General features: G+C 35.1%; 3 protein-coding genes and 1 pseudogene across 3 annotated transcripts; 2 read left to right on the top strand and 2 right to left on the bottom strand.

The window, feature by feature from the left end:
- The first annotated feature begins 383 nt into the window (after window positions 1-383).
- LOC143538655 (ubiquitin carboxyl-terminal hydrolase 4-like) lies at window positions 384-4,497 on the top strand. The gene is made up of 6 exons (XM_077032168.1): window positions 384-573; window positions 1,611-1,719; window positions 2,153-2,252; window positions 2,340-2,527; window positions 2,763-2,944; window positions 3,859-4,497. Exons 1-6 carry the CDS (start codon window positions 449-451, stop codon window positions 4,262-4,264), a joined length of 1,110 nt encoding a protein of 369 aa, XP_076888283.1. The 5' UTR covers window positions 384-448; the 3' UTR covers window positions 4,265-4,497.
- A 3,161-nt stretch (window positions 4,498-7,658) lies between these two features.
- Window positions 7,659-10,943, top strand: LOC143538656 (ubiquinol oxidase 2, mitochondrial-like). Its single transcript, XM_077032169.1, has 4 exons — window positions 7,659-7,989; window positions 8,854-8,982; window positions 9,301-9,789; window positions 10,631-10,943. The coding sequence occupies exons 1-4, from the start codon at window positions 7,822-7,824 to the stop codon at window positions 10,688-10,690; spliced, it is 846 nt and encodes a 281-aa protein (XP_076888284.1). The 5' UTR covers window positions 7,659-7,821; the 3' UTR covers window positions 10,691-10,943.
- A 2,441-nt stretch (window positions 10,944-13,384) lies between these two features.
- On the bottom strand, window positions 13,385-14,357 carry LOC143538657 (E3 ubiquitin-protein ligase RZF1 pseudogene; annotated as a pseudogene).
- Window positions 14,358-18,468: 4,111 nt separating this feature from the next.
- Window positions 18,469-25,515, bottom strand: LOC143538658 (potassium transporter 7-like). The gene is made up of 10 exons (XM_077032170.1): window positions 25,187-25,515; window positions 24,067-24,295; window positions 23,745-23,993; window positions 23,576-23,626; window positions 23,214-23,474; window positions 22,788-22,840; window positions 22,591-22,705; window positions 21,901-22,155; window positions 19,978-20,500; window positions 18,469-19,240 (listed from the first exon to the last, which is right to left on the bottom strand). The coding sequence occupies exons 1-10, from the start codon at window positions 25,463-25,465 to the stop codon at window positions 18,712-18,714; spliced, it is 2,544 nt and encodes an 847-aa protein (XP_076888285.1). The 5' UTR covers window positions 25,466-25,515; the 3' UTR covers window positions 18,469-18,711.
- Between the last annotated feature and the right edge of the window lie 854 nt (window positions 25,516-26,369).

Below are 26,369 nucleotides of genomic sequence, written 5' to 3' on the forward strand. Positions count from 1 at the left end.
ACTTGTATTGAGTTTCTTGTTTATTAGTTATGCCTCTTATTTCTTTTCGTTTATAATATTATTGGCCACCTAAAATAAAAAAAACAATACTAACAAAGAAAATACTTAATCCTTAAATTTTGTGAAAAAACACTCCCACAGGAGAGAAGAGAGTAGTCAACTTGAAAGAATCAAAGGGCCAAAATCCAATCCAATCCAATCCAATCCAATAATAATAATAATAATAATAACCCGATGAAACCGTTTCTTCACGCCTCTCTTTGAAATATCCATCCATCCATCCATCCATCCATCCGTTCCCAAATATAATAATAATAATAATAATAATAATAATAATAAACCCTAATTCATCCAATTATCCCCAAATCACGACCAATCGCAATCAATTTGTTGGTGAATTTGGACTCGGATTGAAATAGAGGAGTTCTGGTACCTGGTGGATGGTCTGATGGGGGCAACGGGGTCTAAGCTCGAGAAGGCTCTTGGAGACCAGTTTCCTGAAGGCGAACGTTACTTTGGACTAGAGAACTTTGGTAACACTTGCTATTGCAACAGTGTCCTCCAGGTATATTATTATTATTATAACACTACTTGTTTCTTATTACTTTTACTCTAGTTGTTTGATGAAGATTTACTTTATGCTTATTGTTGTTGTTATGTGTAGTTAGGTTTATCCTAGTTACCTAGAGTATGTTGCTTTGATTATTATTTGAAATGAATATTAAGACTTCGTTTATCGTCAATAATCGGAATCTGATTTAGTTTTTGTGTGTGGATTGTGACTTTAAGGAGAATTTAGAGTAATTGCAGTTGGAACATATCCTCAAATTGTAGAGTTATGATTTTAATAATTTATTGATGGAATAGCAGTATCTGTTTTCAAAGCTTGTTAATATGTAAACATCAAATCAACATTGAGGTAGTTAAATGCTGATTTCTTTATTTCTTAGCATGTATTCTCTAAAAAGCCTTTACTGAGTTACTCACTTGTATGTGTGTGCCATCGTGAATTCGTGATGTGTTTTGGATCACATTTAACTTTTTGTGTAACAATATATCAAAAAACTGCTTCTTTTCTTCTTCTCTTATAGCTATTATGTCCCACTACGTGTATATCTTTTTATTTACTCTGAACATGCAGTGCATAAGGAATTGGCATCTAACATAGAATTGTTGAAACTTTAATGCCGATTGAACTATTTTTGAGTTATTAGGTTTTCCTTTCTAGTTAGAGTGTTATTGAGTGATTGATGTTTTAAACCATTGTACCGGCTTATAATTTCAATATTCAAGTTACTGACCATCCTTGTGATTAACATCTAGCAATAATGATCTGTATTGGACAAATGCCTTACCTTTTTAAATGGCAACACCACCGTTAATGCAAAGGATAGTACTTTTTGGCAGTAGTTTGCAACTGCAATGGTTTAGAAAATTTGGTAATGTAGTTGCAATTTGGTTTATTGAGCTTTTAAGATATTATGGATCCTAGTTCCTTGTGTCAATTGCAGTTTGGTTTATACTTTATTACCCTTTCTATGTAACTTGAGTAGTTTTGTTCTAAATGTTTAGCTCATATGGGGTTTGTTCTTATTTTTCAGGCTTTATATTTTTTGTGTTCCATTTCGTGAACAATTGCTTGAATATTATGGAAACGTTAAAAATCCAGGGGATGTAGAAGAAAATCTTCTTACGTGTTTGGCCGAACTGTTTATGCAGGTTACACAGTTTACTACTGACTAGAATATATGCTTGTTGCTATTTTAATAGACTATTCTAATATGTTATTTTCTTCATCTTTTTATGTCTAATGCTGAGGTGGCAGGGGATGTATTGCAATTTAGAAGTATGTAGAAAGCATTTCTATTACAACATATTAAGTCCTGTTTAACAGTGTTTGAAATCCAAAATTAATTTTACACATAAAACAGTTTCAAACCTATCCTTTTCGTGAATTACCTTTTAGAGAACTTGAAATGTTTAACATGAAGATTAAAGAACCAACTTATCATCTGTTTATTAACTTTTTATTGTACATGAAAACTATAATGGTCAAAATAATCTTCATATCAACTTTAAACTATGGTGAGAAATTGTTATTAGCCAAAATTGACAAATTATTGCTAATTTGATTTCTGGTTCTTTGTATTAGATTAGTACACAAAAGAAGAAAACAGGCGTTATTGCTCCAAAACGCTTTGTACAAAGAGTGAAGAAAGAAAATGAGCTTTTCCGTGGATACATGCATCAGGTATACAAATTAACAATCCACTTAATAAGTTGAATATGTTAAATATGTTTATTCTGTATCTTCTAACAAATATGAATATTGTATAGGAATGCACATGAGTTTTTGAATTTCTTGTTAAACGAACTAGTTGACATACTAGAAAAAGAAGCCAACTCAGCAAAAGGTCCAAAAGAACACTCATCACCTCCTGAAAAGATTCCCAATGGGATTCATGTTGCTCAGGCTAATGGTGTACGGAAGGAGCCCTTGGTTACATGGGTTCACAAAAACTTTCAGGTCAGTTTGAAAGCTGATAAATTGTATATTATATGCATTTTTATGTAATTCAATTAAAAAAGATAAAAGACACTTTAATCTCTTATAAAGATTAAAGAGTTGAAAGACTGCAAACTAAATATTTTGCATTTTTAGTTTTTTTTTTTTGTTTTCCAGATATTTGGTTTTAATCACCATTCTACGAACATGTGCTTGTTGTTGATTTTGCTAACTGGTTTATATGGTTTAAATGCAGGGTATACTTACAAATGAAACAAAGTGTTTACGATGTGAGACTGTGACCGCAAGGGATGAGACATTTTTGGATTTGAGTCTTGATATTGAGCAAAACAGTTCGATTACAAGTTGTTTAAAGAACTTCAGTTCCACCGAGACCTTAAATGCCGAGGATAAGTTTTTCTGTGATAAATGCTGCAGGTTGCTATTTTTTCTCCATAAAATCATTATGTGTTTACATTTGAGCTCACAAATTATCTTGAAGTCACTTTCAAGAATGAAATGTTCCTTTTCTTGGGAAATTTGGGCATTTTTTAGTTTAAACTTGTTTAAAAAATAAACCCAAAAAGTTGCATTCTTGGGAGAAATTCATGATGGGTGGATTTTGACCCAATTGATCCCTTTGACCCCTGGAGATGAATACCCATATTGACCCGTTTATCTAGACCTTAAATGAACCGAGCGTTCAGGGAACTGTTTTAACAGAATGTTCGTTTATTTATAAATGAATGAACATGAATAACAATGTTTGTTCGCTTAATTGAACGAACATGAACGCATGAGTCGTTTGTTTACGTTTGTTTAGGGTCATTTGGTTACGTTCATTTATGTTCGTTGTTCGTAAGTTTATGTTTATTCAAATTTGTTGGCTTACGTGTGTAGTTTATTTGTTCATTCTTTTTAGGTCCATTACAATTTAGTCTAGTTTTATGGATTTAAAATATCACCCATTACAGTTTCGTCTAGTTTTATGGATTTAAAATATCAGTCATTACAGTTTAGTCTAGCTTGATTTAACCTTTTAGGCCCAACAGATTGATGTTCACCGTTCACGTTAAGTTTTAACTGATTTTCGCTCAGTTATGTTCGTTTGTTTAATGTTCTTGAATAGTTTCTTAATACCGATAACGAACGCACATTAGACACGTTTATTATCTTACCAAACAAGACGAACATGAAAACCCTGTTTGTTTAATTGTCCGTGCTCGGCTGTTTGTTCAGTTAAAATTAGGTCAATGAACATGGACATGCCCTGCTCGTGTTCGTTCAGCCTACGTTTATCTGTATACCGAGTCTAAACTACAACCTCTAATTGTTTCATTTCTATCATTCAGTTTGCAGGAAGCACAAAAGAGGATGAAAATCAAGAAACCGCCACATATTTTGGTCATACATTTGAAGCGTTTCAAGTATATGGAACAGCTCGGCCGGTACAAAAAGTTATCATATCGAGTCGTTTTCCCTCTCGAGCTGAAACTAACCAACACAATGGAAGACGCAGATTGTGAGTACTCGTTATTTGCAGTCGTGGTTCATGTGGGAAGTGGACCTAACCACGGACATTATGTAAGTCTGGTCAAAAGCCACAACCACTGGCTGTTTTTTGATGATGAAAATGTAGAAATGATTGATGAATCTGCGGTTCAAACCTCGTTCGGGTCGGCCCAAGAGTACGCAAGCAACACGGATCATGGGTATATCCTGTTCTATGAGAGCATTGCTGCCAATAATGATCATTGAATGGTATGTTATCAAATCCTTTTTTTTCAGATTTGTGTTTGTTGGAATTTTGTGATATGATATAGAGCGGTTTCGGGTCATTAGATTGGAAGAAACTTGAGATGGGTTTGATGTACAGTTATTATGCTGCTATTTGAGTTCATCTGTTTTTTAGTTGAAACAATAAAGATGGGATGTTGATGAAAGCTTGGTACCGAACACTAATATGATCATCAAAGATGATGTTAATTTAATGACTCGTTTGTATTGTTAATGGCATTTTTGTTTATTTATGCAACGAGAGCGCTATGATTGTGATGTATTTTTGTTTGGTTTGTGAAGAAATGAAGTTTTGAATGCTGAATTTGGTTCATTCGTTAAAGTGGTTGATTTGAGTTTTAATAACAGAAAACAGGGTTAAAAGTATTTGACAAATAGTATGGCGGTTTTTACTTTTAGGAAAATTGGATTTTATTAATTCAAATTATTAATAATTGGTCAGTATTGGTCGATAGTAATCCTAACTATCTAAAACTAACATTGATTGGTTGAATAGCAGTAATAATAACATTAATAACAATAACATAATTCATAGATAACTAAAAGAATAAAAGATGAGATCACATATCAAATTTTGGTGTGATGTATTTATAATAAATCCTCGTATGTGACATTTTGGTATATGTCAAATTTATTTATTGTTAAAGTTGGCCTTAGATTGTAACAGATAATAAAAAAGCAAGGCCTTAAAGTGTAAATACGAGTTACAATATGGCCAAAATTCAATGAACAGGGGGGGGGGGGAGCTTTGAAAAACCCGAACCCAGAACCGGACCCGAAATAAAAACCTGGAACTGGTTTTTTTAATACCCGGGTTTTTAGTACCCGAACCCGTACCCAACCCTACATGTAGGGTACGGATAAGGTATGCATTTTGGCACTAAAACCCGAACCCGAACCGGACCCGATTTGTACCCGGTAATACCTGAAAACCCGAACCGGTTCCATACCCGGAACCGGGTTTTTACAATACCCGATGTGTACCCGAAAAATACCCCCAAAAAGTGCAAACTTTTAAAAAATCCAATCTATACCTGAAAAATACCTGGAAAAAAACCCGAGAAAGCCCGTAAATAGGGTTTTTTCAATACCTTCAAATACCCGGTTTTAGAATGTCCGGTTCTATACCCGACCCGAACCCGATGCATAGGGTATGGTGTTTAGAGACAATACCCGACCCAAACCCAACCTGATTATTACCAATACCCGGTCATGCCCGTACCCGGTCATACACAAACCCGGGTATTCAAAAACCCGATTTATGCACCTATAGACATATGTGGACACTTAAAAATTGTAAAAATCTGGATGCTTATCTCATTAGGTAAAGTCGGTTACATAAAAAAATATATATAAAAATAAAAAATTGTATGTGTGAAAGTTCAAAGGAGGAAAATGACACATGATAAAAACAAAAGTATTTCAATCATCAGCCAAACTTGTTTTAATCAGTCCTAAATGACAAAATTCAATAAGAATCCATTTGGTAAGAATCCTTGTCATTCAACCTTAATTCTTGGATTCCACCGAAGCAATGAGCTTAGATATTGATGGTTAATGTCTTATAATAATCAGGTATGATGACTGAAAATATTTATATATGTACTTCAGAATTTTTATGAAATTAGTCTAGAATTTTTAAGAGACTTCCTTTCTGAAAATATCTATCTTATCGGTAGCGAGTAGGCTTCTAAACTCAAAACGAAACTTACTCATAAATTCCTTTTGTATCTTCTCACGTTTCACTGTAACAAATTACAATATTATCAATTTCCTTCACTGATTTTCAAAATTGTAAGGACAAGTAAATTGGTGCGAGTAGACTTTGATATCAAAATTGCAGGGACAAATAGATTAGTATGAAATCTAATAGGGACGAGTAAACTTTGATATCAACGTTATAGGGACAAGTAGATTGGTGTCACGTGTCGTCTCCTAAATGACTGTTGAATCTACTCGTCTTGCTTTCGTGTTTACTCATGGCAAACGTTTAAAAGTCTCTTGCTACAAAAACAAAAAAATAGGAATTTTCCTTAACATCAAATATGAATTTGTTAACTATTTTTTTTTTCTTCAAAAACTTTGTATTTTCAATTTAAATTTAAACATCTCTCATTTGTGGCCTAGTGGTAGGAACCTTGGGTTCTCCAATGCAGACTCAAGTTCGAATCCCACTTAAGTAGGGATGGCAAAATGCCGGATTTGGGCCGGGTATTGGTAATGCCATGCCCATACTCTTTTGTAAACCCGTGTCCCATACCCGGCCCATTACCCGTCGGGTATTTGTCGGGTAATTACCTGTCGGGTATCGGGCATAATTTTTATATAATTTTTTATACATATGCTTCACAATCTATGAAATACAAATAATTTTTCGGGTATATAATTCGGGTATATGATTCGGGTATACGAGTATGTGTTCTCGGGTAATCGGACCGGATATCATCTAATCCCATACCCGGCCCGTACCCGCGAAAATTTTTTAAATCCTAATCCCATACCCGGACCATACCCATCGGGTTTCGAGTATACCCGTCCCATTTATTTTGGGTTTCAGGTATACCCGTCAGGCTCGGGCTTTTTTTCCATCCCTACACTTAAGTCACTTTTGGGTATTGTCAATAAATGATTTGAGCTAGACCTTGTGCAAAGGTTGTCAGTTTGAACCATGAGCCCACTCGGGTTTTCGTCCCACCGTGTGTTACACCAGAGAGTTCTGCTCTTGTGGTGACACAATAACTTTTAAGTGCCAGTTGACGGTATGGTTTCCTGAGAGAGCGTTCGAGCCAAACTCTAAAACCAGTATGGATCCGGTTAAGACAACGTAATCTAACCAGAGCAAGACATTGGAGCAATATAAATTTAAAAGTATGATAGCTTAAATATAAGAAATTCGTATTAACATTAAAATTCGAAAAGTCATTAGGATCGGAGCTTGCCACGTGTACCCTCCCACTACCGCCCACGTGTCTCTTACCCCACTGTCAAACATCTCCCAAAACTTTGGGCCAAAGTAAAAGCGAATATCACGTAAACGGTACCACGGTAAATTTACCCAAACCGAAGGGGTACACACGTCATTTTCACACCAAAAATAGCAACAATATCGAAACAAAATTAACAACACTTTTTCCCATCACGCAGTAATAACTTGTACCGTACAACTCCCAATGCTTCCATTTTCATTCCCCATGGAAATATAGATTGCTGCCGGTACACGATAACGATTTGTTTGAAACCGTACACCGCGCAGCAGACGATCACATCTCATAATATTACAGTTTGTTACACACACACACACACACTCTGTTTCTGTTCAGTTTCTTCTTCTTCTAACAAACTCCGATCACAAAATGAATCGATTACTGGCGAATTCGGTTACGAGAAGGTACGCGATCACTGGAGGACACGTGTTACAGTCACCGGAGTTATCCTCAGCGGAGGTGTTTAGGTTCTGGCCGTTGGATCAGGCGGTTACGGCTACGGATCATGATTTTTGAAGCTTTCAGTGGCGGAGGATGATGAGCTCCGGCGCGGAGCCGACGGCTAAGGCGCCGTCGGTGAAACAGGCGGATGCGAAGAAGAAGGATGACGGTGAGCAGGTGGTGCCGTCGAGTTATTGGGGGATTTCGAGGAATAAAGTTACCAGAGAGGATGGTACGGAGTGGCCGTGGAACTGTTTCATGGTAAATTATTATTAGTTTTGATATTTGTTGATATTATATATGAATGATTGAATAATTAGGTTTATGAGATCTGGACGTTTGATTGAAGTATTTAGGTTTATAATAGATCTATAGATTGGAAATATCATCTGGAGTTGTATTTATTATTGTCAATGCGCGTTAATGCGTTATAATATGTGTTTTGAGTAATATTATGCTTTAGGTCAAAATGAAATGTGTTTATTTGGTTGAGCACCTTGAAATACTGTAAAAAGTGTGTAGAAAATGAAGTATGCTAGAATTTGTTAATGGTTGTGCTTAGGGGTGAAATTTTTGTTACGACGTGAAAATAAGACGAGCTCGTTGTTTTGTTTCTGGGGAATAGAATGGTAATTTTCATCTAGAATCCAATTTATCATCATCAATACACATTATAATTAGATTTGTGTAATATCATGCTTTAGGTCAAAACTGAAACGTGTCTATTTGGTGGAGCGCGCCTTGAAATCCTATAAAAAGTGTGTAGGAGATGAAATATGCTAGAATTTGTTTAGAAGTTGTGCTTAGGGGTGAAAATTTTTGTCACAACATGAAAATATCACGAACTCATGGAATTTGTTCGGTTTCACGGGAATAGAATGGTAATCTGAATATTATTAGATGTTTTTTTTTCTTGGAAAGCCGATAATATTATTATATATATGACATTACACTGATTTATTTGTGTCCTGATTGTGTTTATCAATAGAATGGTAATCTGAATGGTATAAGATATTTTTTTCCGGAAAGAAGATAAGATTATTAGATATACGACGTTATGCTCATTTCGTTTCTGAAATTTATTTGTGTCCTGATTGTATTAATCTGTCTCTATTTTGTTTGTAGCCATGGGATTCATACGAATCAAACTTGTCAATCGATCTCAGTAAACACCATGTACCAAAGAACTTTGTGGATAAATTTGCTTTGAGGACAGTGAAACTGCTCAGAGTTCCAACTGATATATTCTTCCGGGTATCTTTATATTAATACTATGCTAATTTTTATCATTGTCATTGAGTAAATTACATTTTTGGACCCTGTTGTTTGGGTCAAATTATGTATTTAGACATTTAGCCCCTAGGTCACAGTTAACAGTCACACAATATTATTTGAGCAACGAACACTTTGTATTGTTCTTTACAAGTGTCTTGTATTAAATGGGACCACTCAAGTTTATACCGGTACCAAACCATTGTGTTATAGAATCTTCTAGATCGTTCCTTCTATTACTTATGTACACTCTTCTAGAATGTTCTATACAACACTAAAATAGTGTGTATGTTTGTTTAGAGGCGATATGGATGTCGTGCAATGATGCTTAAAACTGTAGCAGCGGTCCCCGGTATGGTGGGTGGGATGCTACTGCATTTAAGATCCCTACGCAAGTTCCAGCAAAGTGGCGGTTGGATCAAAGCATTGCTTGAAGAAGCTGAGAATGAACGGATGCACTTGATGACAATGGTGGAGCTTGTGAAGCCCAAATGGTATGAACGGCTTCTGGTTCTGACCGTGCAGGGGGTTTTCTTTAACGCCTTCTTTATTATATACATATTATCTCCAAAACTAGCACATAGAATTGTTGGGTATCTTGAAGAAGAAGCCGTGCATTCATATACCGAGTTTCTGAAGGATATTGAAAGTGGTGCGATCGAGAATGTTCCAGCCCCTGCTATTGCTATAGATTACTGGAGATTGCCTAAAGATTCAACCTTGAAAGATGTCATTACTGTTATCCGAGCTGATGAAGATCATCACCGCGATGTCAACCATTTTGCCTCTGTAAGTTCATCTGTTCATGACCCTTAATAAGACTGGATCCTGCAAAATGGGCGGGTCGGGTTGGGTTGATTAGGGCTGTGCATGGGTTGGTTTGGGCTGGTTTTAAGATAACACCGAACCAAAAAACGAAAATTCAGTCTTTGGGTTTTTTATAAAACCGTTGGTTGATAGTGAAACCAAAAAATTGGTTTTTAAATAACATAAACCAAATTTTAATTTGGGTTTGGTTATCTAGGTTTGGTTACGTCGGTTAATTCGATTCCTTCGGTTCCGTGCACAACACTAGGGTTGACTCAAAATGTTGTTTGTTTGATAAAAAACAGTTAGGTTTTACACATTAAAAGTCTACTTTTTGCCCCTATTTTCCTTCTGATCTAACCTTTTTTTTTCTTATATAATTTTCATCTTACAAATAAAGGGCCATTCAATATGTAATCAACTAAGTAGAGCAGGTTTTAAAACTTGGTTAATAGCTATGAAAATTTCCTTTTTTACTAATCAGCTATGATCATGTCGCGACATTCATTTTAGAAGTGTTTTTATGTAGAAACATTTTTGTTAAATATATGTAATCTTTTATTCAAATTCAAAACTGAATCAAGTAAACACTTGTACATAGTGCATGACAATTTTAGTGAGGGAAAGACAGAGAACGATCTTTTGTATCACAATCGAAGCATTATGCATGTGTTTATATGGTTCGCAAAGTTCTCTACTTAAAATTGGTATATATTGAATGATCCTATTTAGAAATAAAACATAACTACATTGACCTATTCCTAAGTAAACGGGACCCAAGTAACTGACATAAAGTTTTGAGGTCGATTTGTTATTATTGCAGGATATCCATTTCCAGGGTAAGGAGCTGAGGGATGCTCCGGCGCCTGTGGGTTACCACTGAACCGTATGCTTATAGAGGTATAGGATTTGAAGTGTTATCAGTGGTATAAACTTGCATTCAAGTACAATCTAAGTGTGGTGGTGGTGTCGTCAAAATGATGTGGATTCGACACTGTTTTGCATTAAATAAGTTATGTTTGCGTGCGCCTAAAGCTTTTAAATCGTGTATAGGTTTGCTACCAGTATTGAGAACGCATACCAACTTGCTTCTATTAAGTGTTGATAATGGGTCAAAATGGGTTCGTGTTTTACATGTATTTGTAAGTGTGACCCAAGTAGACAACTAATGGTATTTTTGAAATAACAGTTATAACCTTAAAAGGTAATTTGTAAACAATAAATTTTTTACCTTTTTTTGTTAATTCACATATAATAAAGTAGTGTATAGAACTCTTAAAAGAAAAATATATATAGTGTTTGTTTTTGGAAGGAGTTTTATTAGCATTAAAAGAATATCAGCAAATGTAAAACATTGGAAGGAAATAATATGGAGAAACTCTTTTTTATTTTATTTTTTATTTTTATAAAGTGAATACATGATTACGATTACATCAACGTGAAGCATTGATATAACAAGTGAAAGATATGTCCTTTGGTCATAAGTTTAGCAATATGAACAACCAGGCGTAACGGGTTGGGAGTCCATTGGCAAAGACAAAGCCATTTAAACACATTGGGTTGGAAGGGTTTGGGATGTTCGGGTTCAAGTCTCTAATAAAGAAATTCGTCGTTCAAAAAATAAAATAATATCTCTGAATTGTGTGTTTTAATTTCAATGCTTCGTACACATTGAGCGTGTGATTGAGTTATGATACTCGAACCAAACTGGGTCGAACCAAATTGGGCTTTTGATTTACAACAGCGAATCGTTGGAGAAGTTATCGATTGTGAGAAAATAAGGCTTGGGAAATTAGATTTAAAATCCAAAGTGTTGATGAAAGTAGACTGGAGAGGGAGGTCTCTTTTGGAAAATCTTTTTAATAGAGTTATTAGATAATAAGAGACATATTTTGACCCTTATATATTTTTGTCAAATCCCTGTTGCCAAAATTTACCTTTTTTTCCAGGGTATACTATAGTAGGCGACATCTAAAATTCACCATAGTTAACACACACATCTCTCGTCACTCATCAGTGGGTGACAGAAACGAAGCTTGGACTGAAGCACCGGGGGGGCCGAGCTCAAAATGTATACAAAATTTTACAAACGAGGGGGGGGGGGGGGTGGCTCACATTTTCAGTCGAAAAAGGCTGAACTTACACTACGTATAAAAAATTTCGGCCGAAAATGGGTAATTTACACTGCTGCGTAAAAAAACAGAGGGGGGGGGGGGACCCTGGGCCCCAACTATACTTCGCCAACGGTGGGTGACTCTTTATAATCATGCAAGAAGTAGGATGCTCGTGTAGGCTGCGAGCTTTAAGCCAAGTCACATCTTAGTTTCTGGATTTCAGAAGAGAATCTTAAGACAAAACATGAAAGTTACATTGGAAAATCGAAAACCTTAAAAAAAATTTCATTGGAATCTTACAAAGTAGGATGCTATTTGGCTGGAAACTTGCAGCCCCTATCAACCATGCGACTTTGTTGAAGAGTAGTCTCGAGTCATTGGAGGTAAATATATTTGGTTGTTTCAAGTTGCATATTTAAAGTTCAAGCTTGACTCGTAAATAAATTTATAAGTGCAGCTTGAACTTGGCTGATGACTTGTTTATTGCTATTAATTATATAAATAGACTTCACAATTCATTATTAATGTTCCTTTGTTTGCTGCCTAAAAAGAAAGCATTTTGTTCCATGCTTATTTATACTTTTTATCTTTAAATATACTATAAGAACTAAAAAGTGTCAAATTTTTTATTTAATAATTGTCCTTTCTAATCAACTCTGAAATCTTAATTTAATTTTTATCCTAATTAATTATACAATATTCTCTTCAGTTACATTATTCTATACTATTTATTATAATAACATTATTTCCTATATTTCATTTGGCTTAATACTACAAGAGTTAATAGCATACAGAAAAGATATAGTTTTCAAACATTTATCTGAAAGTGTGAAAAGATTTCCAAAATCACTAGGATCATATGTTTAAACTATAGTAATTAACGAATTATAATACTTAAATTAATAATAACTATTAAGCATAACCAAAAGACAGGTCAGGTCAAGTTATGATCAAAACATGTTACTCTAAGGCTGGTTGTTGTGGGCTTAAAGGGGCCGCGCCCCTTGGCCACAGCCCACATCAGCTCATCAACGGTGCCCGCGCCGTGAGAATCATTGTGGTCGCCAATGGCAAGAGGCCAAGGGCCACCATGTGCCACACTTTCGGACTAAAATAGGTTTGAATTGCAACTTATCTTTCAGAATAACAAAATGGTTTGGACCTATATTTTCTTATGTTGCGGGCTAAGGTAACGGTGTGGCTCTAGCGGCTGGTGGGTCAGTGACCAAGTAGCTAGCTGGTGACAACAGATATGAGTGTGTGTGGCTCATTTGGACATGTTCTAACTTCTAAGTTAAGTTTCGTAATGACTCGTTTTGACCAATTCGATCAATAACATGGACATAAAACCAAACTACCAATCCACATGGACATAAAACCAAACTACCAATCCACGACAGTATGCAACTTAAGACGCATAACGTACAACCAACCATGTCAACAACCAGTATCCGTTTTTCGTTTCAAACATTCTTTTTATATAATAATATATTATAGCAACATACAGATGTAATCAACAGCAGCTACACCATATTTCATCTTCCATTTCACGACCCAAACGGCCACAGAAACGAAAACGCGTTCCTCCTCCCCCGACTCTGCCCACCATTACCATCACCGCTCCGACCACCGCCACTACTGCCTGTACCATGAGCTGGAAGCTCCACCCGACACACAGGACAAGTATTATGCTGCACCAACCACGGCTCGATACAACCTGAATGATAAATATGGTCACACAGCATTTGTCTAGCCTCACACCCCAACTCAAATTTTTCTTTACAAACCGGGCAATGAGAATCAGTGCTCACGTGTCGGTTTGTAATCTTAATAGTGGGCATAGAATCGATTGCTGACCGGGATGCGGGTGGTGGGCCCCGCCTGCCATCATTCATACTAAGTTGTTCAAACAGTTCCTGTAACCCGGGACCCATTAAGATATTATGACCGCGTCTAGGACCCGGTGGTGCACCGTTGAAGAACACCTCGAACCTATCTTCCATAGGCATACGGGCCGGTCTGGGCCCATCAAACATGAACCACGGGACCACACCGTTTTCAGGGACGAGTCTAGACCGCCTCCTAATATCAAAACCCGGGTTTCTTCCCGCCATTCTTTGTCTAACTAACTCGGCGAAAGCGTCCATGTTCGGTTTCTTGGGTCCGGGTATGTGTCCATGAATCCATAATCGGCTGGCCCGTGTGTGTGAGTAGGTCCGATGTATGGGTGTCCGGGTTCGACCACCTCGCTTAGTTCTTGCACGAATCCCCCGGAACAATTTGGGCACACGGGTTATGGCCCCGAAGACGGACCGGTTGTTGGCACTGGTAGCACCAGTGTGTATTGCCGCTGCTCGACATTGGTAGTTAGTGACCAGGTGTCGCACAGACAGGTATGAAGTCTCAAATCCCCCAAATAAGGATATTAATTGTATTCTGCATTCATGGAATAAGGATATAAATTATAGGTAACAGAATCAGGATATCAATTATTATAGGTGCATGGAATAAGGATACGAATTATAGGTGACGTAATCGATGTTTATAAAGTAAACTGAACCGAAAAATTAAGAATACTAGAACAGGAAACTAGACTAATGTGGCCCTTTTGGTCCTTTGGTCTCTGTAAGAATATCATAAGAAAAATTAATTTAATCATATGACATAAGTAAAAAAGAAGTTATTGAATGATGAACTCGGTGTTATGAACTTATGATGTTATCTATAATTAGTTTGCTCATAGGTTAATCCTTATTATTTGTAATGCTAAACTAAAGAAGGAATCTATCCTAGAAATAATGATAAAGGAAGATGCTATGCGCTTGTATGAAAAGATACCTTTAGCAACTTGACAATTATTTTAATAGCTATAATAGTAACATATTATGCCTAAAACAGCAATCACATGTAAATAAAAGCGGAATACAAGCAACGTGTTATTCACTCAGACAAATTTCAAACCTGAAATCCTCAAAAGAAGAAGAGAACCTGCTAGAGGTTGAACATTAAAGTGTGTGAAAAGATTTAAAGTATAGCATCTTTATGTCTAAGATTATTATACACTCAAAGGTAACATAGAGCATAAAAAATCCCAAATAGAAGAAATCTTTAAATAAAGTAACTCAGGGTGAAGAACATGAAAAACAACCGTTAAAGAGAGCCCACCTAACACGGTGAATATAAAGATCACGGGTGAGAATCTTTATCTAGAGAAGATATAAGAGACGACGATTAGCAAAAGGTGCACGTGAAAGTTAACAGAAAGATGACGGTTAACGAGTATGATGGGATGTATGGAGGAAGAAATAGAGAATGATGGTATGTATGGAAAAGACCATTCTATAATGATTCATGTATGTTTCTTGAAAAGACAAGAACATGAAAGCATGACAGATAAAGTCAAATTCCCTAGTTTGAAAAGAAAAGAGAATATGGTAGCACTTTCCTTCCAAATTTACTTCCCATATGGAAGAAAGGAATCAAATATAGAAGAATGAACACTAGATTGCCATAATTACATAACCGCGTGTCTTTCATAAATTAAAGATTAAAGATATGCTTACATATAAATATGACACTAACGAACTAAGATCCCAAACCTAACTCTGATAACTAACAATCTTTGGAAACTAGTTACAAGCACCAGTAACTTTGTTGCAAAATATTAGTAAAACAATTAATAAAAATTAAACAAGTTGAGCTCTAGCTTTAAACATAGAGCTTGAACGAGCCGAACTCGAGCTTAAAAAACTACTCACGACTCAGGAGCCTAATGTAAGTAAAGCAAGTCTATGACAAAGAATTTGGTCTTAAAACAACACAATCTATCCTTCATATTCTGAAATCTTATTTCCAATCAAACAAAATTAACACAAGTTAAATTTTACTCCACAACAAATTTCAGACAAAACTGTACTCAAGCACACAAAACTGCTACCACAATCAGGATTAATCAGCAAAATCATGAAAACGATTAAAATCGGTAACGAATAATAGTAATTTTCAGTTTTAAGATGGAATTTAGGTTTCCTGAGACTAACTAAACAAAATCCACCGAAACTAAAACACATAATAATTCTATCCATTCATTTATAATAGCAAAATATTGATATAAAATCTAAATTAAGCTAGATTTCAGAAGCATCTTCAGATCCGTATACGCTAGTAGTCAACAATTGACTAACTAGAATAAATAATCACGATAATATAATAGAATGAATCGGAGAAAATAATATGAAGATTAGAGGCTGGATAGATGAAATGTAAACCTAATTTTGTTTCATTAGAATAATAATAATAAGCTTACTCACTTAATTACCTAGATGATGAAGATGATGAAATGTAAACCTAATTTTGTTTCATAAGAATAATAATAATAAGCTTACTCACTTAATTTCCTAGATGATGAAGATGATGAAATGTAAACCTAATTTTGTTTCATAAGAATAATAATAATAAGCTTACTCACTTAATTTCCTAGATGATGAAGATGATGAAATGTAAACCTAATTTTGTTTCATAAGAATAATAATAATAACTTAATTACCTAGATGATGAAGATGATGAAATGTAAACCTAATTTTGTTTCATAAGAATAATAATAATAAGCTTACTCACTTAATTTCCTAGATGATGAAGATGATGAAATGTAAACCTAATTTTGTTTCATAAGAATAATAATAATAAGCTTACTCACTTAATTTCCTAGATGATGAAGATGATGAAATGTAAACCTAATTTTGTTTCATAAGAATAATAATAATAAGCTTACTCACTTAATTTCCTAGATGATGAAGATGATGAAATGTAAACCTAATTTTGTTTCATAAGAATAATAATAATAACTTAATTACCTAGATGATGAAGGTGTTCATCACATGGCGGTTGAGACTATAATTTGGGCGAAGGTTACGGTGAGAGAGAAAGAGAATGAGTGAGTAGGTTGACGTTGACGTTGACGTTGACTCAATGAATTAATGAATGAAATAATAATATTAATATTATTATTATTTGTTGATAAGGATCGTTTTCAACCAAACCATTACTTGTTTAATTTAATTTAATGGCCGGTTTTAGTTTCTAAATTACGGTTTTATTGTTGGATCACTCATGGATTACTGGTTAATCTGATCATTATTTATTAGAAACCATAGGAAGCTCTGACCTAGAGACCCTCATAAGAATACCCATCATATATGAAAAATCCTCCAGTTCAACCTATAACCCATTATTTGTTTCAAGTGTGAGAGAACCCAATATTTTTTCATTTTTAAATTAAAGTCTTTTGATAACTCACCTCAACCACTTGAGTCAGTGATTATTAATGATTTATAAATTATCTAAATAATTAGTTGGAAATAGTAATATAATATAGGTCTAATCATAATATCGTTGTTAACTTTATAATGTCCAATTTGATCTTCTAAAAAATAACGAGCGTTTAAACAGTAAACACATCAGTTACTCTAATATTTCACAGCACAATGATACCCTAATTCTAAACAAAGTTATCATGAACAAACTTACCCTGAATCGTCTTTGTTTCCGTAGTAGTCATTTCCAGTTAATTCTCTTTTTCTTCGATGTTTATTTCTTCGCCCCCATGAGCAATCGATTCGTGGTAACCGGTGATAGCAGTCGCTAGTCACGGCGGTGGAGGTGTATGCAATAAGAGGATTTAGGTGGGCTGGGACTCGTGTTATGCAATGCCATAAAACAGTGCGGTCCAATTAAAGGGGTCCGTCACAATCAAGTACACTAGTTGATGCAAAAATGACAACACCTAAAGCAGTCACATAGTTGATAAAAAGTACAACTCATTATGCAATAAGTACAACCTCTATTGCCCAACTCCCGAAATTGAATTGTATAAATATATTGTTTAACCACGATACAATTGATAACTTGATTAAAATGTCATATTAAAATATACAAATGTTATACTAAAACAAAACTATTAGTTCATACAAGATCATACATTTAGTTTTATAATTTGATATATTTCTTTATTAACTAAACAAGTAGTGTTTACAATACAAACAAGTAACAAGCTGTGTTACCATCTCTTTTTGAATTGCAAAATTATATTTTAAAAACTACATTGATAGATCTTGAAGGGCATTACTATGCATGACCCGTCAGACTCGGCTAAGTAGCTCCACAGCTTTAGGCCCGAGAAAACCAAAAGTGTCAAATGAAAATGGTATAAATACACATTGGTTGTCAATACACGTCTTTTCATGTTTAATCACTTTGCATGAAGTAGCCTGACCTGACCAACCATCAACCATGAAACTACAACTGCTACTCCTTAAGTCCGCAAGAGGGAAAACAACTGTTAGGTCCATGCACACATGTTTCCCTCCCATCTATCCAAAAACCAAAATATTAGTCAGTCGAAGAGTTGATATTCCATCCAACGAGTCAGTCAAAACATACGACACAAATGTATTTTAGTTCGACTGTGCCAGGGTAATTACATTTGAAACGCTAGACGGCCAATTTTTACAAGTACTTATTATCACTGCAATCATAACATATACCATTTGCATTATGATGCTATGTGATCTGAATTTCATACAAAATATTAGCATAAAACAACTAAATTTTTTTACCTATGCTTTCACTTTCATCAACTACACACATGTTAAGTAAGCAAACATCTGAATTGAATATACAAACAATCCACAACAATTCTATATCATCCAAAACCCATAACCAAAACTTCAAAACCGACGGTCCATGGTTCCACCTTGTTGTCTCGAGCCAAACCATATCATATAACATCCGCTCAAACCATATGTGTGATGGCCACTTCCAACAAACGAGTATGCGGGACACTCAAAGTAGCAATCCCCCTCCTACAATTCTTCCTCAAAAACGCATAAAAATAATTTATCGCCAACTTTTTAGTAAACCACGAGTCTTTTCGCGCCCTGATGGATACATGACCGAGAAGATAAACTACCCCTGATTCCTTAGCCATGTGAAAAAGCGCGAGCTCGTTTTCAAGGCTCTTGTCTTGAACCGGGTTGCTAGGGCCTGCCTGTGGCTCGTGTGAAGTGCTTGCTTCGGAGGTTACGGGGCGTTTAGGGGTTTTGTTTTTGTATTTGGATAAGAGAGGAGCACCAAGTGAATAAACAGTCCCGTTTGGATTAAGTAGAACACGTGAGGGTTCATCTTCGGTGTCAGTTTCGTCATCCCCATCACTTTCTAGTGATCTTTCTTTTGCTTCTCGCAGGATGAACTTCTCGAGGCTTTCGATTAGAAGCTGTTCAAATATTTGGTGGTTCTCTCGATGGACGTCCTTGTAACCATATCTGTAATAATCCAATTGTTAAACCTGCCAACCTGGGAGTTGGATTACCAAGTCTCGGGTCAAACGGGTAGTTTAGACTTTAGGCATGTCACCCAATCCACCAGGCCTTGCCCATATGCGCATAAACAAACATAAGGCATGTAAACAAACTGAACGAATATGAAAGGGGCATGTTCATGTTTGTTCGTTTAACTTCAACAGAACAAACAATCGAACACAAACAAACGACCAAGGTTTTCTTTTTCTTGTTCTTGTTCGTGCATTAAGAAAACAAGTGTGTTCATGTTCGTTTATGTTTGTTTGTTGAATGTATAAACAGACGGATCATGAACATAAACAGACGAACATAATTGAACATTAATGAACGATATAAATGAGGCAAAACCAATAAAAAGTAAATGTAAAGAACAATGAGATGGGCCTAATAAGTTATTAAAATTAGACTAGATTGTAATGGGCCTAAAAAATTTAAATATATATCCATAAACGTAAACGAATGAAGTTAAATAAACATAAGCTAAGGAGCATATACGAACGTAAAGGATTGTACGTAAATGAATGTTCACGAACATAAATGAACGAACAAGACATGCGTTCATGTTGTTCATTAAGTAAATGAACAAAAAAGTTTTTTTCATTTAACATAACGCCACCGCACAGTACATGGATGGTTCACTGAACGTTCAGTTTGTTTACAAGGCTAACTAACATGCTACAAACATGAAAGTAAATAATTACCTGGCAATACAACGAAATATGTGGTAGCTTTTTGGGCAAACTCTTCTAAACAAGAATCTCTCACTCGGGGGCACAAAAGGAACAGGTATATTTTTTATGCACACAAAAATAATCATTGAATGTACAGCTGGCAGAGTGGCAAGAAACTGACCAAATATTGTGGGCACGCCTTTCGCCAGCTCATTATAAAGCAATCCAATACCAGGAGCTCTAACAGTTCCAAGATTGCTACCCAATTGGCGCATTACATCCATTGACATCTTTTTCTTGACTTCGGTTTCATATTTGAGTTTGCTGCCATAATTCCATATGTACATGATGAAAAAAACGACCATTGCAAATACTAATATGAGCCAGCTTCCGTCTTTAATGCCATGTAAAACTGATGAAAAGAATACAGTTTCCAGCCCGAGGAAAATGATGGAAAAGAACAGAATGAGAATGATGTTTATCTGCCATATAAGAAGCATTACAAGAATTACTAAGATGGTAGTCGTCATCATCACTCCAACCTCAGCAATGCCTGTATTTGTTATACAAATTAATATTAGATTAAGGGCTAACTTCATACGAGTTAACATAAAGAAAAGAGAACGCGTCAAGTGAGTCAAACGGTCAAAAGGCCAAACGGTCGACCTAAAGTAGGTCAAATGTTCTGCTGGTGAGCTATTTGAGATCAACTCGCTAAAAGCCCGTATTGAACCGAACTTAAACGAGCCTGGGCCTAAACATAACCTCAAAAACAAACGAGCTCAAGCTTCATATACCGAACTCGGGTAGCTCGTAAACCTGAACGAGCCCATTAACTATACATATGATAATTTTTATTTGGTATTATATAGTCTACTAGTTTTTGTCCCCCGTAATACGGGGGCTGTTTTACATGACTTGTTTTTAATATTTATATACTTTTCTGAGTTTAATTTTATTTATTCTAAGGAAATTTATAATATACTTATGTTTGATGATAAAAGGGTTTCACAGATAACTAAGATGCTATAACCCGGTTTAAAAGTTATCTAGGTTGGTGAGACCCAAGACCCGCTTATTTTTTTTACTATAAAATTGTTTCTTAATTATAAATAATATCTTTTAAAAAAATCATATAATATTTTTTAGTATATCCTATTTTATAGGATTTTTACATCAATAATTTGGTGAGAATAATTTTGAATTTAATGAGATGTTATAACCCGTTTAAGAAATATCTGGTTTGGTAAGACCCATACCCGTGAATTCGGGTCAAATGCATGAGAAGCCTCCATTTAAAAATCAAGCAAATCTGGTGACTCCAAAAAAGGGGGAGCTACCACATCGCGACACCTAGGATTTTTTTGTTTTCGTTTATATATATTATAGATAGATATGTTAAGTAATAAAATGATTATATAGAATTGTGATAAAAATAAGTGAATAATATATATTATGTTGTATTGTTATACTATATAAAACTATAATTGAAATTATATAATATAGAAATCATTACATTTGAATATAAATAAAATAATTAAAAAATACTATATATGATAAACAAGCTGTGCTCGAGCTTAAAAATTTTCTAACAAACCAAGCTCGAGTTCAGCTCGGCTCAATTACACCCCTAAGTTATGACCCCATGCGTCGTTTTATTAAAACAAAAGTAGATAATCACTGAAATAATACAATTTTGTAACATGTTTGACACAAAAAATATTTCACAGAAGTTGTAACAATAAGTGTTTCAAGTCAACCAAAACCAACCCGACCCAGTTCAGTACTGCTACAGTGCTACCCAACATGCCCATTTTGTAACCACTAAAAGTTCTCAACTACAGCATCATAGATTGTCAGTGCTAATTTCACATGAATAATGCACCTAAGAACAAACGGTTACCAAATTATTATAAAGGTTTGCAAATGGAGAATAATAGAAGGAAGGAGTACCATATGCATTTCCAATCTCCTCAGTGCTTGCAATGAAGCAGACAAGAAGAAGAGCGGAGGCGAGCAGGAACCAGTTCAAAACTGGAATATAAATCTGACCCATGAATTTGCGAGAAGTATGTATGATTTTTAAACGAGGAAAACAACCGAGCGCTATTGACTGTTTGACACACGAAAAAGTTGCTGTTGTCATTGTTCTACTAGCAATCAATGCTGCAATATTGGCAATCAGGAAGACTGGCCAAAAGCAACCATCTGCATACCATGACAGAAACAATTTCAACTCGTTTATGTATAAATGAGTCAATCGAGTTTATGCTTATAAGAAAAGGATTGAAAGTTGGGCAAAGTGTATTTCTAACAGGTGATGTCATAATATAGCAACCCACTATGTAGTGTCAAAATAGTCATTATTCTAAATCAAGTGTTATATTTTCATCATTTTATTGATTAGTAACATGACCCATGTGAAAATTTTGAGAAACTATGTTGCTTGTTTACAATATTGTATGTGACTTGTTAAAACCTCTTAAATATTTTATTCAACCGATTAGATTATACAACAGCCAATTCCACCACCGTTAACATTTCGTTAAAAATATTAACAATCAAAAGGTCTGCAGTCAGAATAAGATAAACAAAATGAATTTGATGGGTGTCAGGCTGGCAGAAACAGAAAAGAAGGCTTACTTGGGATAGAAGAAAAGAAAGGCTGATGTGCATGACCACTGTGATCCATGAGGTAGGCAGCTTGACCCAAGTAACCGAGCAAAAGGCACGGAAGTACAAGGAAGGTAAAAAAAAGCTGCAAAATTCAGATTCCATCTTATGCAATGAAGATGAAAACAATAGAAAGAAAAAAGTGTGCATTAAAACATTTGTAATACCTGGATAGCTCCCACAGAAAAATAGCAAAGATCTGCAAACATTGCTTCTGAACCTGAAGTATACCAGCAGAAAAGAAACAAAGGTTATAATATTAATTACATTATACCAGGCTGAATAATTAAAAGAAAAAGGGAGATGGGTAAAAAGTAGCCTAAAATGTATGTTTTAGTGCAAACAACCTCCTAAATAATTTACTCATACTTTCATATTCTTATTGTAATAAAATGTTTTTGTTATCATATTTAATGTGTTAACTATTGATAGAAAAGTTCAAGTAATGAACCCAAAAAAAAAACTCGTGGGACAACCGACATGAGCTAAAGGTTATCAATTTTGCACCGAACTCGGTTTGACCCGTTATCCAAAATAGAACAGCACATAATGAGCTAATATTAAAAGATCAGCATGACTGCATGAGCACTTACCAGTTGCACACAATAGACATCCACCCAAAGAATACCAGGCTTTAACTGAGTCCCTCTTGAAATAATAATAGATGTGAACAGGATTAAATGCCTTCAATACACTGCTATCATGTTTCACAAGGTTGTAGATGCCAACTCCCCCAAGTGAGCAAAACCATATAAATAAGGCTGGCCCAATAGCAAGCCCAATCTTACTTGTTCCAATTCTTTGTACACTAAACAAAACAATAAGATACGCGACTGAAATCATCACCACCTCATCTGCATTAGATTAAAAAAGAAGATATAAAATCTTGACATCATATGAACTATTTATTATCCTGCTGATAGAAACTAGTTGTAAACTCGTAATATCATATCACCTTCCTCAACCATAGGAACTCCAAGCTTCAAACCACGAACGGCAGACATAACTGTGCAACAGAAATAATTAGATAAGATAGAATTCAAATAACAAAAACAATTATTTAAGAGATGTGCATCATAATCTACAATAGATAGTGCAAGAGAAATAAGGAAATTACTAGAAACCTGACATTGCAGGTGTAACAACACCATCAGCAATCACCATTGAAGTACCAGCAAGAACCAACATCAAAAGAAGCTTTTTCAACCCTAATGAAGCTTCAAGGCGTTCCTTTATTTTCAATGACCTTTCAAGTTCTGCAGATGGAACCTTCAACTTGAAGCTTGATATACGTGTATCAGAAGTAAGCTGATTTGGTAGTAGACTAACCTTAGCATGCCTACATATAAGTGAGTATAAAGCAAATGTACCACCTGCAACAAACATACCACCAAAAATCAAACACCATAAGATTGAAATCAAGTATGAACTGGTGTTAAAACTTACCTTCACCATCATCATTTGCCCAAAGAACAACTAACACATATTTGACAAGTGGGACTAAAATGAGTGTATATATAACAAGAGATAGAGCTCCAATAATATCTTCTTTTCCCTTTATTGGAGCCTTGCTGAACATCACACTGAATGTATACAGTGGACTTGTTCCAACATCCCCAAAAACAACCCCTAGCGTTTGAAAAGCCAGCTTAATACTTTTACTAAAAGTAACATCCTGCAAATACAATTTTGAAATTAGACACTCATCATAATGTATAAATATCATGTTTCAAGGTAACCCTAAACTAGGGGTGGACAAAGTCGGTTCAATTGAATTTTGGGGCTTAACCATAACCGAATAGTAGGTTCACCATAGGCCAGTTAACCGTCATTTATTGGTCGGTTTCGGTTAAGGGGCTGTTTTGTAGCCTCTTAGAGAAATCATTAAGATGCTACCTCTGAATTTATCAGAGGTAGTGAGTGATTTGTTACACCTCTTACAGGCTCATGGAGCCTCTTAATGGTTAAGTTTCAGAGACATGCTGAATAATTCACAGGCTACCCCTTAAATCAATATGACCTCTTATTGATTCAGCACAAGATTGCCAAGCAGCCCGCCAGCCCCTAAATTCAATTAATTGTCCAATGTATTTTTTTTTAATTATTTTTTTTCCTTTGTTTCAGTTAGAAATGCATTTGTTATGGTGTTCCAGTCTCATGTATGAAGTTTCGAAGCTGAAATATGCCGGTTCCAAACTTGGTTATGGTATTCCAATCTCGGTTATAGACAATTGCAGCATAAATTTCAAATGTTTGAACCTAGAAATGGATGTATAAAAGACTAAACATAGGTATAAAATTTGGAAAAAGAGGTTCGGTTAAAGTCAATTAACAAAGACACACCAACCATAGACAGTAACCATAACCGAATGGTCATTTAAGCAGATTCACTTAACAATAACCGATTAATTTCGTCGGTTATGGTGAATTCCGGTTAGTTATTTCAGTTAACGCTTCAGCTTTCGGTTATGGTTCCATTTTTGCTGACCTAAATCCTAACATTAGTTTCAAAATCAATAATAATAGTAATAATAATAATAATCTAAATCAACATCATAATAAGTACCTCCAAATCAATCCGTTGAGCACCTGACACCTCAAGTGTCTCCACATCCAACGAATCAATCCTTGGTCCAGTCCGAATCAACCTATACTCCACATTATTATTATTATCTTCGTCCTCAGAATCCACGTCATTTCGCAACGGCAAATCATCATCTCGCACGTCATCGATCTCGGAATCATCCGCGTCCTGAAACACCCAACGGAACGATTCAACTGAGTCCGTGGAAGTTAATCCTCCTCTGATTCGGTTGCTTGTACTCGATCCGTTCTCTTCTGCCATTGTATATTAATAATAATTAAAGAGCTGTGACGACTCCATTGTTATTGTTATTGTTGAAGGTTACAGTTGATGGATTAGAGAGTTGAAACCCTGGTTTTTGGGTCTAATTGTGTCGACGTGGTTTATTGTCACTGGATATTAATTACGTTCATAGTTATTATTATTATATTTATAGGTGAGTTTGGACCGGTGTTACTTGTTAGAATATATTAAAAAAAAAACAAAAAAACTTGTTAGAATATGCTAGTGTGAAGAATTTTTTTAATATATAATAATAATAATAACAATAATTCATGTTATGCTAGTGGGAAGAATTTTTTTAATATATAATAATAATAATATAGAAATCTGCATTTTGCCTCCCTGGTTTATATCGTCGCGCGATGGGTTAACCCCTGAAAAAGATTTTGCGAACTTTGACTCCCTGTGTTACTCCGGCGGGTTCTTCTGACTCCTGCCGTCAGTTGACCCGTCGTTGACTGACCAAAAAAGGTTGTCATGACTATTTTACCCCTGAGCCTTTAATTAATTCTAAAACTAATAATCTAAATCGTGTAGAGGGTGGGGTTCGAACCTGCGACGTCTCGGCTAACAACAAACAAAACAAACCATTTGAACTAAACTAATGTTTGTTATAACTATATAATATAAATATACATTACCACTTTATAACTTCATCAAAGGTTTATCATCATCATCATCTCCAGATTTTATTAATCCAAAAATCCAAGTTCATCATCATCATCATCACCATATCTTCAACATCTCAAGTTCATTATCATCTCCATATTTACAAAACAATTAAGATCTAAATATCAATATTCATCCAAAAATCCAATAACAACAAATATGACACAAGAATTAATACTTATTAATAAATTTTTTGAAATAGAAAAACAAAAAA

The sequence above is a fragment of the Bidens hawaiensis genome, unplaced genomic scaffold (genome assembly GCF_021521415.1).
Source record: "Bidens hawaiensis isolate Kalapana, Puna unplaced genomic scaffold, B.hawaiensis_p1.1 tig00011661_1, whole genome shotgun sequence".
In the NCBI taxonomy this organism is placed as follows: Eukaryota; Viridiplantae; Streptophyta; class Magnoliopsida; order Asterales; family Asteraceae; genus Bidens; species Bidens hawaiensis.